Source organism: Rattus norvegicus, chromosome 10 (assembly GCF_036323735.1).
Source record: "Rattus norvegicus strain BN/NHsdMcwi chromosome 10, GRCr8, whole genome shotgun sequence".
In the NCBI taxonomy this organism is placed as follows: domain Eukaryota; kingdom Metazoa; phylum Chordata; class Mammalia; order Rodentia; family Muridae; genus Rattus; species Rattus norvegicus.
In genome coordinates this window covers 61,508,600-61,524,407 of record NC_086028.1, presented here as the reverse complement: position 1 = coordinate 61,524,407, position 15,808 = coordinate 61,508,600, and the positions used below count along the sequence as shown (strand labels likewise).

The following is a 15,808-nucleotide window of genomic DNA, read 5'->3' as shown; positions in this document are numbered from 1 at the left end:
ATGAAGTAAATAGGCACAGCCATGAAAGTTGGTGAGTGAATTGCTGATTTTCTACCCAGAATAGAGTTTACTTGAATGACTTCTATTTTACCTTTTTTTGGCCAGGAGACTGGATGATAATATCCGCACTGTCGTAAGAGGTCAGACAAATGTGGGACAGGATGGAAGGCAAGTAAGTGACATATCCCTCTATATTAATTACAGTCTCCTAATTTTATAAAGACCAAAAGAGCCAATTGACCTAAGTGTTGAGCAGTTTGTCTGTTCCTATAGTCTATAGTCTATAGTCCTATATTAGTCTGTTCCTATACAGCAGGAAGCATAAGTGACCTGCCCCACCTTGTCAGGGACTCTAGACCAGCCATGAGCTCTCCATGTCCTCCAGACCCGCATCACTCACGTATTGATGCACAGCTCACCCAGGGCCAGGCTGGATGAACTGAAGGGTCCTGGTATTCATCATCCCAGACATGTCTTATGTCCCATGCCAAACTCAAGTGTCTGCTTTGGTCTGAAGCTTGGTTGCTGCAGGAGACACTGATGTGAGGCAGTTGTGATTCCTCACCTGCCCTGTCAACAGGACTGGGTTTGTTCTGGTCTCCCAATCTCACTATGGAGGGCTATGGTGAGAGGATGAAGGGGAGAGAAGCCTGTAGAGAGGAGACCTCTTCTATGACTGAAGGGCAAATGTTATCTGTTAGTCAACCAGTTTGTTGTTTATTTGGATTCTGTTTGGAGATAGCTATGGTAACAGAGATGCTGAGTGTGCCTTTCCCTGTCTCCTCTCTGCAGTGTCTAGCCCTCCCTTCAGTTAGAAATCCTCGGATGGCCTCACTTCTCCGTTGTCCTGTTTGGCTTTTTGCAGTGCTGGGGACCAAACCCAGGGCCTTGTGCACACTAGACAAGCGCTCTACCAAGTGCTCAGAGGTTTGAGACAGTGTTAGCTGTGTAGCCGTCTTCCCACTTCAGCCTGCCAAACACTAGGATTATAGGTGCAACCCACTGTGGCCAGCTCTCTATAGCTTTGGTGTAGCTAGCTTCTGAACACACTCTCAGTGCTGCTTAGCTTTAGAGTGTAAAAAAGGGTCAATCCTAGGTAGAAATCTCCTCATCTGCAGTGTCCTGTTTCTGCTGCTAGTGGCTCAAAGATGTCTTGACTCATATGTTTTTCAGTTTTATATTTCCTGTTGTTGCTTTTTATTTATGTGTGGTTTTTTTGTATTCACCTTTATTTTACATGTAGGAGTGTCTTGCCTGGATGTATGTGTACCTGGTGCACATGTGGAGGTCAGAAGAGGGTGTCAGACCCCTTGGAATTGGAGTTACAGATGGTTGTGAGCTGCTGGGAACTGAGCTCCTAACCACTGAGCCATCTCTCCAGACCCCTTATTTGTTTTTTATCGTGTGTGTGTGTGTGTGTGTGTGTGTGTGTGTGTGTGTGTACTGGTGCATGTGATGGCCAGAAATCAAAGTCAGCTTTCTTTCTCAAGTTCTTCTATCCTGTATTTGTGACAGAATTTCGTACTGAACTTGAGCTCATCAATTTGACTAAATTAACAAGTAGTCCCCCAAGGAGTCTTCTGTTCCTGCCTCTCTCTTGCTGGGATGGCAGGCATACACTGCTGTATCTGGCTTTTTATGGGTGCTGGGATTGAACTCAGGTCTTCATGCTTGAAAACCAAGTATCTTACCTACTGGGCCATTGTCCAGAGCCATTTTTAGTTTCCTCCATCTCTACTTCCTACATTTTATGGCTTTCATTCTGTTCACTCTTTTTTTTTTTTTTTAAAAGATTTATTTTATTATATATAAGTACACTGTGGCTGTCTTCAGATACACCAGAAGAGGGCATCGGATTCCATTACAGATGGTTGTGAGCCACCATGTGGTTGCTGGGATTTGAACTCATGACCTCTGGAAGAGCAGTCGGGTGTTCTTAACCACTGAGCCATCTCTCCAGCCCCATTCTGTTCACTCTTAATATACCCCTTCTGTTGGTATCCATGGTATACAGCCTATCTCTGTCCTGTTTCTTTTTTTCTTTTATAAAAAAGTGATTTAATTATGTTCATTTCATATGCATTGGTGTTTTGCCTGCATGAATATCTGTGTGAGGGGGTTGGATCCCTTGAAACTGAAGTTGCAGACAGTTGTGAGCTGCTATGTGGTTGTTGGGAATTGAGCCCAGGTCCTCCGGAAGAGCAGCCAGTGCCCTTAGCTGTTGAGCCAAGCCCCTGACTTTTTTCTTATCACCAGTGTTTGTTGCTGTTAGCTCTCTAAAGGCGTCCTGTTTCCTCATCTCTCACAGTTTTACTACTTTGTTTTTGTCTACCAGGTCCCTTGTTAACAGGACCTTAGAGTAATAATGAGGAGGAAGGTCCCCTCAGTGTGCTGATTGACTTCCATTTCTTGTGTCATGCCGTCTGCCTCTTTAGAACACTCCTTCTGACACACTGAGTGAAGTCAAACACATTTTCTTCCTTGCTGCCTGGGGCTGCCTTCAGTGTTTCCAAAGTCTGTCTCTCCCTTTGTACCGGAGACTTTCTGCTCCACTACATGCCCTGTGCTTTCTGACCCATGCATGTCTTTGTACCTGTATTAACTATTTATCATTGCTGTGAAAGGACAGCCAACAAGAAGCAATTTAAGGGGGCAGGGGTTACTCTGGCTTACAGTTGGAGGGAGACATCTGTCATGACCAGGAAGGCATGAGCAGGAGCATTAGGCAGCTGCTCACACTGCATCCGTAGTCAGGAGGCAGGAGGAGGTGAATGCTGCTGTTAGTTCACAGTTTTAGTTAGGCTAGGAACACAACCCATGGAGTCTAGGGTGGGCCTTCCTGCTTTCTTAGCCCACTCTAGACAATCTTTCTCATGCTTGCCTCTTATCAGGCCAACAGTCATTCTCCTCTATTAAGGCCTGAATGGATTTGGTTGTTTTTTTTTCCTTCCTCCCTTTCTTCCAGTTTGTACACTTTAAAATGTACATTTAAAGGCCAACTCTAATACTGCTTCTAAAGAATGATGTTTTATTTTTCCCATCTGAATAACATCAAAGGAATCATAATTTCAGCCCAAGGAAACTTGACCTTTATCTAACTCTCCTCATCAACAGGGAGGAGACAGATGTGTGTCCTTCCTACTTGTCACTCCTCAGCCCTCTGCTGTGCCGGCCTTCTGAGTTCCTGCTCTCCCTTGGCTTACATATCTTCTTGGCTAGTTTGTAGGCTTCTTGAAGGCAAGAACTCTTTTATTATCTTTACATTTCAGTTCAAATAGTCCTACATGCAACTACACTGAATTTTTGGTGTGTCTTAGATTAACTTGGAGTGTCCTAAATGCTAGGCAAGTATGTGTAGCTCTATGGTTGAGCTGCATCTCCAGCCTGTGGTTCATGTGTGAATGGGCCCAGGCTGCTGCTGTTTGGAATAGCACTACTGTGTTTTGTGACTCGGCCTACATTTAGTATAGCTCGCCAGGAACCTTAAACTACTTAGGAGAGTCTCAGGTATGTGAAAGCCTAAGAAAGCGAAAAGAAGCTGATGATTCTTCAGGACTGTTTTTTGGGTCGTGCTGTGTCTGAATCCATCTTGGCCACTGCCTGTGGGTCATGCTAGAGCAGCATGGGGGAGTGAGCCCCAGAAGGGGTAGGCCTCAGGAGTGCCTCTCCCCACCTTCACATGGTTGCCAGCAGGGCAGCTCGCATTTCAGAGAACAAGACCATGTTTTCAAGAATGTTTAGATCACATTTCAGTCTGTGATGGAATTTTGTGTTCGTCTCCTTAGAATCCAGACAGAGAGGAAGCCCAGAAGAAATAATCGCTTTTCCTGTCATCCCTCCATCTGTCTCTCCCAGCAGATTGAAATGCAAGCTCAAGTGGAGACTTTGAGCAGAGCGTGCTTGGTTTTGTCCTTGTCAGCTCCTAGGGATAGAAGCGTGACTGGTGGGTGGCTTGCTGATGGGAGTCTCCAGCTGACTGGCACAGATGAGGGGAATTATGGATGTACCAAAATACTGGGTTTTATAGGTCAGGAGGTCCTGTGTTCCCCTCTTCCCTTAAGCACAAGCAGAATTTGCTTTCAGAACTTATCTTCTCAGTGGCTGAGAACACTCAGGACAGCAGCAGTGGGATCAAAAGGAGGGAGGTGCCCTGCCTAGACAGGATCTCCCAAGCCCACTAGAGCAGCTGTGCTTTTCAACCGTGAAAAGCAAGAGACTGGCCTTACTGCAGACCATGGAGTCTTATTTGAATTTGCTTGCTATTTTGTTGTTTTTGGTTTTTTGTTTTGTTTTTGAGACATGGTCTCATGAAATGCATTCCGGCCTTATGACCCTCCGACTTCCACCTCCTAAATGCTAGGATTATAGGTGCATCCTTCAGACCTGACTTTCATGATCTCTTGAAAGACATTTTTAGACATTTTTAAGATATTTACTATGGAGGGGGGTGGCATAATCATGCTCACCAGTGCATAGGCTGGGATCAGAGAACAAGTTGGCAGAGTCAGTTCTGTCTCCTTTTCTATGGTTCCAGCACGAAGCCTAGGCTCTCATGCTGCTCAGCTGTGTGTGTGTGTGTGTGTGTGTGTGTGTGTGTGTGTGTGTGTGTGTGTGTGTGTGTGTGTGCAGGAGATCAGTGTCTCTCCACCTCACTTTTTGAAGCAAGGTCTTTCACTGAACCTGAAGCTCACTGAGCCAGGCTGGCTAAACAGCAGTCCGTAGATGGCCGCTCTCCAGCACTGGGGTTATAGCTGCTGTACCCAGATTTTCTGGGTGCTAGAGATCAACTCAGACCCTCGTGCTCCTTCACTGAGCACTGTACCCTAACCCTGAGAAAAATTCTCAGTTACTGTTTGGAACTGAGCATGGTGGCCACGCCTTTAATCCCAGCACTCAGAGCACTCAGGAGGCAGAGGCAGGAGGATCTCTGTGAGTCCTAGGCCAGCTTGGTCTAAGATGGAGTTCTGGCCAGTCAGCTACATATTGAAACCTTGTCTTAAAGTTCTTTTTGTGGGATGGAGAGATGACTATGATTAGGAGTGCTTGTTGCTCTTTCAGAAGATCAGATGGTTCCTAGAACCCATGTTGGGCAGCTCACAGTCACCTCTAACTACAGTTATGGCAGATCTGATGCTTCTGGCCTTTGTGGACACCACACTCCTGAGTACAAACCCGCACCCAGACACATGCATACACATAAATATTTAAAAAAATATTTGGACAGTTTTTTAAATGGAAGATTCAATGAGGCTGTTTTTCAGTTTCTAGAATAGGAGCTGGTTGGTTAGCAATTAGCTAAATGAACATTTTGGAAAGCCTTTGGTTGTTGACTGCCTCTCATGAAGCATGAAGTGGTCTAGTCTGTGACTACAGTGCTCTTACCAAATTCCTGTGGCACCAAGTCTTCCCCATTTTCATCTGTTGAGGTCATCAGTCCACAACTTTAATTAAATGTTCACATGTTGAAAATGTGTGGATAGTGAGTCAGTTCAGCAAATACATGCTCTGATATGCTCTAAAATGTATACAGCTTTCCAAGAATTAAAACAGACAACTAGAAGGTAGCTAGAAAGAGGACTGTAAGAGCAGGTTAGTGGAAGGGGAAGCTGAGATTAAAGTTGCAAGAGGGTCCAAAGTATGACCAGTTCCCAGGGAGCTTGCCGAGAGTCACTGATGCAGGATTAACTTCCGACTTTGTCTCTTGTGTGCGGCTTGGCCACAGCATGGTTGCTTCTTTGAACAGAGGGTGGCTGAGGCTTAGGAAGGGAAGAGAATCATTACCACCCTCTCCAGCTCTCTGCTTACTGAAGCCCAGGTTTGGAAAAAGCTGTAGACAATTGTAGTGCGAGCTTCGATCCAATTAAAGTTACTTTATATGGCTTCTCTGACGGTTTATGATTCTGCAGAAACATACAAATGTATATGGTCACAACTGTACTGGTCACCAGGGTAGATTGCTCCAGTGTGTTCAGCTTTAGTTGTGAGAAACCTCTCTTAGACTAAACTGAGTAGGGAAAGAGACTTCACTGTAGTCCTCATCAATCTCAGTTCTGCCCGGTGGGCCACATACACCTAACCCTTTTCCCTCTGATAGTTTCTGCCATTTAGAATGGCTGTGGGGTTCCTTTTCTGACATAGCTATCCTGAATTTCCTTAATTCTCTGATGTTGTATCCAGAGCGTTTCCTATTCTGAATGGGATTTGTCAGCATTCCCCTTAATGTGAGGTCCTCAGAAGTAGACACTATATGAACGTGCAGGGGAATGCTTCAGCTCCTTGTTTGAGACTGGGGACTTGATGTGAGGATTCCTTATACCTTCAATCTAGGTCTGTCAACCTAGGGTCTGTCAGCACCCTGAAATTCACTAATTTTTATGTGGATAGACATATATATTCTAGAGGGAAGATGGTGAGTGTTTCTCTGGAGTCTGGGGAGTTTGCAGCTCTTCAGAAGTTAAGTGACACTGCTGAAGATTCTGCTCTCCTGCTCCCCAGGGTTCAGTGGGGCTCAGCAGCCATATCACTTTGTTGGCTTCCACACATTGCCAGTCCCCTGAAGCCCTCAGGTCACGAGTTGCAAGGATGGCCTTAGGTTGCCAAGTGTGTCATCCATGTCTGTCTCCTTGGGAAAGTAAATGAAGGAAGGGTCTTAAGAAGACAGTTGTGGCCCAGTTGTCTGAATGTAGACCTGGAGTTGCCAGATCTATCAGTTTTTCAAGAGAAGCCAGGAGTCTGGGTTTTTCTGTGTCTCTCCCAGCTCTATTAGTTGGCTTGGTGTTTTTCCTAAACACTGTAAAGGCCAAACAAAACATGTGTGGCCCAGCATTCTGCACCACTGCCCCAGGTCTTTTTCATATGAACCTCATTTAAACTCTCTCCTCTATTCGTGTGGTAGATTCTTTAAAATCTGCATCAGACTTTGTATGTCCTACCCTTGGTTGCATCTTGTGTTTTACTTGATTGTTTGAATCTATCCGATCTGTAATCTCAGTGACTTCACTGTCAAATCTGCCATGTGCCCTCTCTCTCCACTCAAGCTGTGGATGAGAAAGTGGAACAGGTTGACTTCAGAACCCTGTATGTTGCTATCTGTTCCCTTCCTCATCCTTACCTCAGTCTAAAGTGTCAGGCCCAGAAAACACAGGATTTTTACCTGTTCTTTGTTATCATCCAGGGTGGCGCTCTCTGTGTGTGTGTGTGTGTGTGTGTGTGTGTGTGTATACATGTGTGGGTTCTTGTGGAATTATAAGCAGTAGTGAGCTGCCTGACATGGGTGCAGGGAACCAAACTTATGTCCTCTGGAAGTCAGCAAGTGTTCTTGACTACTGACCCATCTCTGCAGCCCTTCCTCTTTTTTTTTTTTTTTTTTTTTTTGAGGCAATCTCTTATATAATGGACCAGGCCATGCTAGAACTCAATAGATAGGCCAGGCTGGTCTTGAAGTACTGATCCTCTTCTGCCTCTGAATGCTAGGATGACAGGTAAGGCAATACCTTGTCTGGCTCAAGGCCATGTTTCCTAATCATTATGTTTCTATTTTCTCTAGAAAAGGAGGTTAACACTAGTTAGTGGCTTCACTTGTAATAGGGACATCATGAAGATTTATGAACCAAATCAGGAAAGTGAGTTGCTTTCCAAGGAGAAAATAGCCATTACTTTCCATCATTAAAAATTAACACCTCATCTAATTCAAGCATTAGAACAGAAGTAATGTTTCCAAGACTGAGGTGGTCAGTGTCAGGATGACCACACGGTGCTGATCCTTAGTGTGTAGCAGAGTTTGCTCTCAGCAGTGAAATGTGTGCGTTCCACCTTCCTCATTCTTAGTGTATAGCATCCTCTCATCCTCTCATCCTTCCTTGGGAAAAATTAAGCCCATTGACTGATGAAATTAATTAGGAAATAAATGACAGTACTTTTAAAGAACACACACACACACACACACACACACACACACACACACACACACACACACACACACCAATTGCCAATGGGGCATGATAGTGCACATCTGCAATCTCAGCACTTGGGAGGCTGAGGCAAGAAGATCATGATTTTGAGGCCAGCCTGGGCTACATACTGAGGACCTGTTTGTAATAAATAAGTAAATACATAAATGAAAGAATGAACAAATAAATAACAACTGGTTCTGGATTTCTCCTTCTAAATGTACCACCTTAAAATGACTAAGCCTTTGAAGTATAGGCTATTTTCCCATTAGTGAGTAATTGATAACAGCTGGACATCCCTGCCTCAGCCCCTCCAGCAGCTGAATCTACAGGTGAAAACCACAGCACCTGCCCCACACGCCCTCCCTCACCTTCTGGGCTGTGTCTGCACATCTGTGTTTGTCTTTCTGTCTTGTTTCTCTTTTTTGTGTTGTACTTTTCAGAATGTTTTTAGGCTGAAATTGCTGTGGTCTGAGCATGTCCCAGGAATGCAGACAGCACTGATTCATGGAACAGCCTGGCTGACAGCCTTCCGTAAGAGTAGTGTCCCTCATATTGCTTGAGCCTGGCTCCAATTCCCTACCCAGGACTTCTTACATCTGGTGCAGAGGCTAAGGGTGGCTTGTCTTTATTAGACGAGTTGTATCCATATAAATGTTCTCCTTTGGTTGTTCCTAGAACACTTAACTGTGGCTAATGCAAGAGCTTTTGATTATTTAGCCCTGTATGTGACTGGGTTTAGTCTGACTACTAAAGCATGTGCTTTCATTGTACATGAGCCCTGATAGCACATTGCCTCCCATTTGGTGTTTTGAGACAAGATCTCCTTAAATAGCCCAGGCTGGCTTCAAGCTCAGGATATAGCCCAGGCTGGCCTTGGTCTCAGTCCCCCTGCCCATCCTCCCACATGCTGGGTTTACAGGTAAGGGCCACCAGACTTGGCCCACCATGGTAGCGCCTTTTCATTTTTTCTCATGAATGTATCTGCAGCCTCATTGGAGTGCTGCCATTTGTCCCGTAAACCCCTCATTTCCAGGCAGCCTGTGGGGGATCTAAATGGCTATTTTCTCTTTCCTCTGTGACTAAGAAAGGTTGAACGTTTTGTTTCAGTCCTCAGAGTTGCAGTCATCGGGCAGTGTTGCCTGTTGGTGTGGTGGCATGGTCAAGTTGAAAATGCTCGAGTTGAGCCTTGAATTTGAAATTCACCTCTGCTGTTATCTGTGTCTATAGGACATGGTACCTCTTCATGGTTCCTACTCCCTCTGCTGCTCCTTTATCTCTTTTTTTTTTTTTTTTTTTTTGGTTCTTTTTTTCGGAGCTGGGGACCGAACCCAGGGCCTTGCGCTTCCTAGGTAAGCGCTCTACCACTGAGCTAAATCCCCAGCCCCTATCTCTTTTAAGAGAGGTTTTTCTGTGTAGCCGTGGCTGTCCTGGAGCTTGCTCTATAGACTAGGCTGGCCTTGACTTAGAGATCTGCCTGCCTTACCTTCCTGGATGCTGGGATTAAAGGTGTCTGCCACCACACTTGGCCTTTGTCCCAGGTTCTCATCTGAGCCATGAAGACAATGCCTTCTTCAGGGTGGTGAGGATAAGAATGAATGTGTTTTTGACACCCTCGAACTGCTGGGCTCACTCAAGTTTAAGAAGGGGCTGTAATGTTGCAGGTGTGGCTGCTGCCGCTGACAGCCCTTGGAATACGTTAAGATTCTGTCTGTCCAGATGTCTATTGGGTTCCTGTGTCTTTCCGATCAGCTCTGTTCTTTCCATTCCTACTGTCTTGCTTTAAAGCCAATTCAGGTACCTGCTTGTCCTTTTAGAGCTCTGAGCCACACCCTCAGCCCACATTTCCTGCTTCATGAGCTCATTTTCATAAACGTTACTTATTCAAAATTCTTTGACTCTGGTGTCTACGTTTCTTTCTTCTGCTGTTATCTCAGTTTTCATTTTCTTTCCATGCTTAGAGTTGCCTTTCCTGTCTTGCCCCTACATTAAACTAGATTAGCCAGCATGGACTTTTCAAATGACTACTTCTCATTTCTACCTTTTCTTGTTTTCATTCATTACTTTTTACTCATGTGCTCATTGTGTGTAAAACTTCTTGGTTTTTTGTTGTTGTTGTTGTTTGTTTGTTTGTTTGTTTGTTTTGAGACAAGGTCTCTCTACACGGGTTAGCTGGCTGACTGTACTGGAACTTACTATGTAGACCAGGCTGGCCTCACACTCACAGAGATTTGTCTGCCTCTGCCTCCTCAGTACTGGGATTGAAAAACAGGTTGTGTGTGTCTGTGTGAGGGAGGGAAGGAAGGAAGGATAAATGGAGAGAGAGAATGAATGAGAATACGTACATATATGTATGAATGTGGTGTATACAACTGCATATGCGCCAGTGCATGCACCTTTGCCCCGCATATGGAGGCCAGAGGAAGCTGGCCAGTGTCCTTGTCACTCTCCACCTTACTTGAGACAAGGTCCCTTATTGAACCTGGAGCAAGGTTGCTTTCTGGCAAACCTAGTGATCCTCCCGTCCTGCCCCCACAGTGTGGGGTTACAGGTATGTGTGTGACCAGGCCTGGGTTTTTCATGGGGCTGGGATCTGAACTCAAGTCCTCCTGCTAGTTTGCTCTTACCCACTAAGCCATCTCTCTGTCACCTGAGAATAATAATCTTAGGGGGAAGGTTTTCTTTTCTGAATACCACATTGGCCACATCTTGAAAGTTTTCTAAAGTGGCTGCACTTGTGCTGACTCACAGATAAGGTTCTGGTTCTTAGAATATATGAATTTATGTGTCTATCCCATGTGTACAGGAGCCTGCGAAGGTCAGAAGAGGACACTGGATCCCCTAGAACAAGAGTTGTAGACACTGGGTGCTGAGAACCAAACCTGGGTCCTCTGCAGGAATTTTTGTTTTATAATTTCACCTGAGAACAGAGCTAAGTGTTAAGGAATACGTTTAATGATCCTCTTTAATTTCCTTTTTTCCTAAATTCGGTTAGTTAATATGGCATATAGAGGCAGGCTTGGTGGATGGTGGCACACGCCTATAATCCCAGCATTTGGGAGGTTAAAGAAGTAAAATCTTGAGTTCAAGGCCTCTGGGCGACAATGGCACAACCCTGTTGCAAAAATAAAACAGAGACCTAACTTTTGCTTCTTCATTCACATAACTATATTTAAAAACCATTTTGTATCCACTACGCGTGTCTGTGTATGTGGCATGTGTTTGTAAGTGTGGACTGTGCACCAGGGCATTCATATAGAAGTTGGAAGACAACTCTGTAGCATTTACTTTCTTTTTTTTTCTTTTTTTTCTTTTTTTTCAGAGCTGGGGACCGAACCCAGGGCCTTGCGCTTGCTAGGCAAGCGCTCTCCACTGAGCTAAATCCCCAACCCCTACTTTCTTTTTCCACCTTTACGTGGGTGTGGGAAACCCAACCTAGGTCATCAGACTTGTGTGCCAAGCACCTTTACCTTCTGAGCCTTGCCACCCCCTTCTCCTTCCATTTTAGACAGTTTTATTGAGATAGAATGCACAAACAATGTAATTATCTGTTTAAACTACCTTTTTATACTGTTCAGTAACTTTTGATATAGTAGACTGTTAATATTGAAAAATACATGGGATGTGTGTAACATAATGCACTGTGGTTTTGGTCATGGTCACAGTGCTGTGCAAGTGTCACTGCTGTCTGTATTTCACTCACCCCTAGCAGAAACTCTGTAATCATTAAGCAAGCGCTCCTCTAGCCTACAATAGTTTTTCTCTGTGGATTTTCCTTTTCTAGTATGCCATATAAGTGGAATCCAACAACATCTATCCTTCTGTTTCTGATATATTTTACTTATACCTGCCAGGTTCATCTATATTAATGCAGTGTACCACAACTTCATCTCCTTTATGGCTAAGTATCTTACGTGGACCCACCACATTTTGGTTTTCCTTCCATCTGCTTAGGTTCCTTCTTTTAGTTTATTTCAGTAAGTACTTGAGAGTAGAACTACTGGATAATTTATCTTAGTATTTATCTCTTTAGAGACATTTTCCATATTAGTGTTCAAAATGTTAGTGTTTTTCTTTTTTGGCTAAACACAGTGCATTAACATAAGTGTGCTTCCTCTTTAGCCTTCACGTACTACGTGAAGCCCTGTTTCAGATAAGCCATACATAGGCTTAAGCTTTGAATAACAGAGATGCCCTCCTCGGACAGCCAAAGTCACCCTGCATTTGTCTTTGGTTTAGTTAACAAGTCCAGCTATCAGGCTTCCCTTCCTGACTATAGAAACACAAGTCCCACATGTCTGCAGCATGGTTATTGAAAATAGCTGTAGAAAACCAGTACGCCAAGTGGGAGCAGGGAAGTCTCATTCTCCTTCGGAGCCGTGCCCAGCATAATGGTTGCCACCTCTCCATTCTGTGAAAAGCACTCAGTTAGAGCTGAAACTGGAGTCTGCGCCTGAAGAAGAGGGTGCCACTCTCCACCACGGTGGCCGTCACTCTTGCTAGCACCTGGAGACTTTGAAAGGAAAATCCCACTTTCAGATTAGGGCTTTGCCTTAGGAAAAAATGGCAATAATTCTGCCTACCGGCAGGTAGGGCTTTCCCAGTCTCAGGTCTTTGACACAAGAAGTCATTCAACTGTGTTAAAACAACGAGTGGGAATCTGAAACCCTGTCTTCACATGCAAATTTGTCCTCCATTTTGCTTCCCTCTCTTAGCTACAGAAATACAGTTTTTAGAGCAATACAGGCTCAGCTGTGTTTGTTCACCAGTGTTTTCTTTAATAATGAATTTTCAAGGGTCTATAATAAAGCTGTAAAATCTCCTTTGTTCTGACTTGGACTCCCTGATCTCTTCCAGGGGAGATTCAATTTTGTAAAACTGTAGACAATGCTTTTCTAGTTTGTTTTGGACTGGCATTTTGCAGTTGTCTTAAAGCTTTTAAATAAGAAACTTGTTAGCCTCTCAGTTGTATTGGATCACATGCCAGGATTCTAATTTCTTTTATATTTTCATTTATTTTTGAGGCAGAGTTTCATGTAGCCTAGGCTGTCCTCAAACTTTCTATGTAGCTGAGGATGACCTTTTTTTGGTTTTTTTTTTTTTTTTTTTTCGGAGCTGGGGACCGAACCCAGGGCCTTGTGCTTGCTAGGCAAGTGCTCTACCACTGAGCTAAATCCCAACCCTGCTGAGGATGACCTTGAATTCTTGATCCTCCTGCCAGGCGAGTCCAGCTGCTAGGTCAGGATTCTGATTTCTGTTTCCCTTTTGTTTGTGGACTCTGGAAAGACTCTGGGTTCCTTTTGGTATATGATTCTGATTCCTAGATAGTAAGTATTGGCCAGCATAGCTGAGTGCCTCTGGTTAGAGGGAGACATTTCTTCTATAAATTTGCCTACTAACAAGATTTGATGATCCCAATATTGGATTTGTTTGTTTGTTTTGTTTTGTTTTTTAATAAAGCAGGAGAAGAGAGTAAAGAAGGACAGGCGTCTCAGTGGGTAAGAGTACTTGCTCTGCAAGCGTGAGGACCTGAGTTCAAATCCCCAGCACTGATATGAAAAGCCCTGTGTGATCATGTGCACTTGTAGCCCTAGTGCTTGCTGTAGTGGGTAGAGGATGGCTGCAGCAGAAAGTAATAGAGAAGATGGCCCACTGTCCTCCTCTGATGTACACTCACATGTGCACATACCAAACACATACACTAACTACATGCAGTCACACACACCTAAATTAGTAAACGAATAAATACAAATAAAGCAGGAGACGAGGTAAATTGTTTCAACTCAGACCTAGTTACTGCCCTTTGTTTTCATGTCACACTCAAAACTTTTTAATATTAGTTATTATTATTATTGTATGTATACATGATCTGTGCATGAGTGCAGGTGTGTGGAAGTCAGGGGCAACTTTGAGGAGTCAGTTCTCTCTTTCCACCTTGTGTGTGAGTTCTTTGCTGAATATGTATATGCATCGTATTTGTGCCTGGTACCCTTGGATATCAGAAAAGGTTGTGGAATCCCTTGGAATTGGGGTTATGATGTCATGAGTGACCATGTGGTTGCTGGGAATGGAACATGAGTCCTCTGCGAGAACACCATGTACTCTCAACTGCTGAGCTATCTCTCTGGCTCCTCATGCTTTATGGTGATGAGTATTGTACACACTGCCTCAAACATGCCAGGGAAGTGCTTTAAGCTCTAGCCTGGTCCCCAATTGCCTTTTGAATTAATAACAAGTACTTACAAGCAGATCTGGGAGCCACTCTTTTCTTGCTATGGAGCCCAAGGAACTAACTGATGCACTTGGGCATCCCAACAGTAGCAGTGACTGACGGCTCTGCAGCACAGTGGAGACATGACTACAAGTGAAACCCAAGGATGCAAAGAGCCCTTGGTTCACATACACCCCACTGCGATACTAAAGTAACGGGGGTCACTGAGCTCCCAAAGCCAGTAGGTGAAGCAGGAAGAAGGCACACACAGACAAAGTCTCTCGGACATGGCAAATCCCTGGACAGGATGTCCAGATATAGGAAATTAAGATGACGTAAGGAACTTTTGACTTGGTGCTGGAAGTCTGGCTATTTGTGGGAAGCCATCCTTGGTTACACTTGAACAAGCTGTTCTCTCAGTGTGCCTGTTTCCTAAAATATTGAATTTCTGTACCTTTTATTCCGTAAAAGCAGCTGAGGTTTTTTTTTTTTTTTTTTTTTTTTTTCTTAAACATTCCTTTTCTTTTGCCATTTGGGTTGGCTGCTCTGAGTTCTCTCTCCCACAAGGCTGCACTTCCTTCCAGGGAAGCTTTGCAGAGTGCTCTGGCGTGCCTGTGGGTTCAAGGCTAGTGTGTTTTGAGCTATGAGCGATAGCTGATAGAAACAGAACTTGAAATGTAAATGTTTAGTCTTGTTGGGCACTGCTGAGTGTGCCCCACCTTGGCTTAGGATTTTCACTTCTGGCTCATGTCCCAAAAACAATAAAAAAAAAGCTCCTCAGTTCACATTTGTCAGTGGATATGGTTTGCAGAAATCGTAAATAAAAGTAACTTGTGTGGAGCAGAGCATTTTAGCAAATAAGGCGAGAATTGCTCCCTTTGCTCAGCACATTCTTTTGGTTCACAGACTTGGAAAGAACTGTATTATAAATAAAACCCCTTTGTACTCTGGATTTCTGAATGGACTACAGAGGAATCAGTGTGAACTCCAGTGATTCTTATCTCATGGGTGCCCATGTGGCCTGACCAATGCTGCTTGCCCAGTGTATTATGGTGTGCAGGGAAACACAATGTCATGGTCAGGGGGCAACAGGGAGATTTCTGTAGCCTCTGCAACTGTTGGACATCTTCCTGGAAAAGAAGCTGGATTACTATTGCTGAGGCTTCTTGGAGCACCTCTGCTCCAGCTGAGGATGCCTTGTTTCCATAGCAACACACCGAATGGTTGAATGGAGCAGGGTGGCCCACAGTTTCAGAAAGAACTTTCTATAAATAGAAGCTTGGATGTTTCTGTGATTAGTGGATGTCATTAGAGCCTCTGTTTAGAGCTCAGATGTATCTCTAGCCAGTTTCTGCTTTCCAGAAGGTTCTCTTACTAATGCTGTGGAATGATTCTTTTATTCAGACCTCCATGTATCATTCTTCTCTTTCAGTTATTTACATTTCTCTCTTTGTGAGTGAGTGAGTGTGTGTGTGTGTGTGTGTGTGTGTGTGTGTGTGTGTGCACGCGCGCGCGAGTATGCACATGTGGGTACATGTATGCATGTAAACTAGAGGTTGACATTGGATATCTTCCTCAGTTGCTCTTCACTTTTTAAAAACTTAGTTCGTGGAGATCAGAAGATAAGTTGTGAGAGTCAGCTCTCTCC

At 44.2% G+C, this 15,808-nt stretch overlaps 1 protein-coding gene across 1 annotated transcript in view; it reads left to right on the top strand.

Annotated features, from left to right (window-relative positions):
• Window positions 1–15,808, top strand: part of Vps53 (VPS53 subunit of GARP complex) — a 118,837-nt gene that overhangs the window by 12,505 nt on the left and 90,524 nt on the right. Inside the window, exon 4 of the mRNA NM_001105813.1 lies at window positions 106–172. Coding sequence (NP_001099283.1) covers window positions 106–172 — 67 coding nt within the window. The remainder of the gene's footprint in view (window positions 1–105; window positions 173–15,808) is intronic.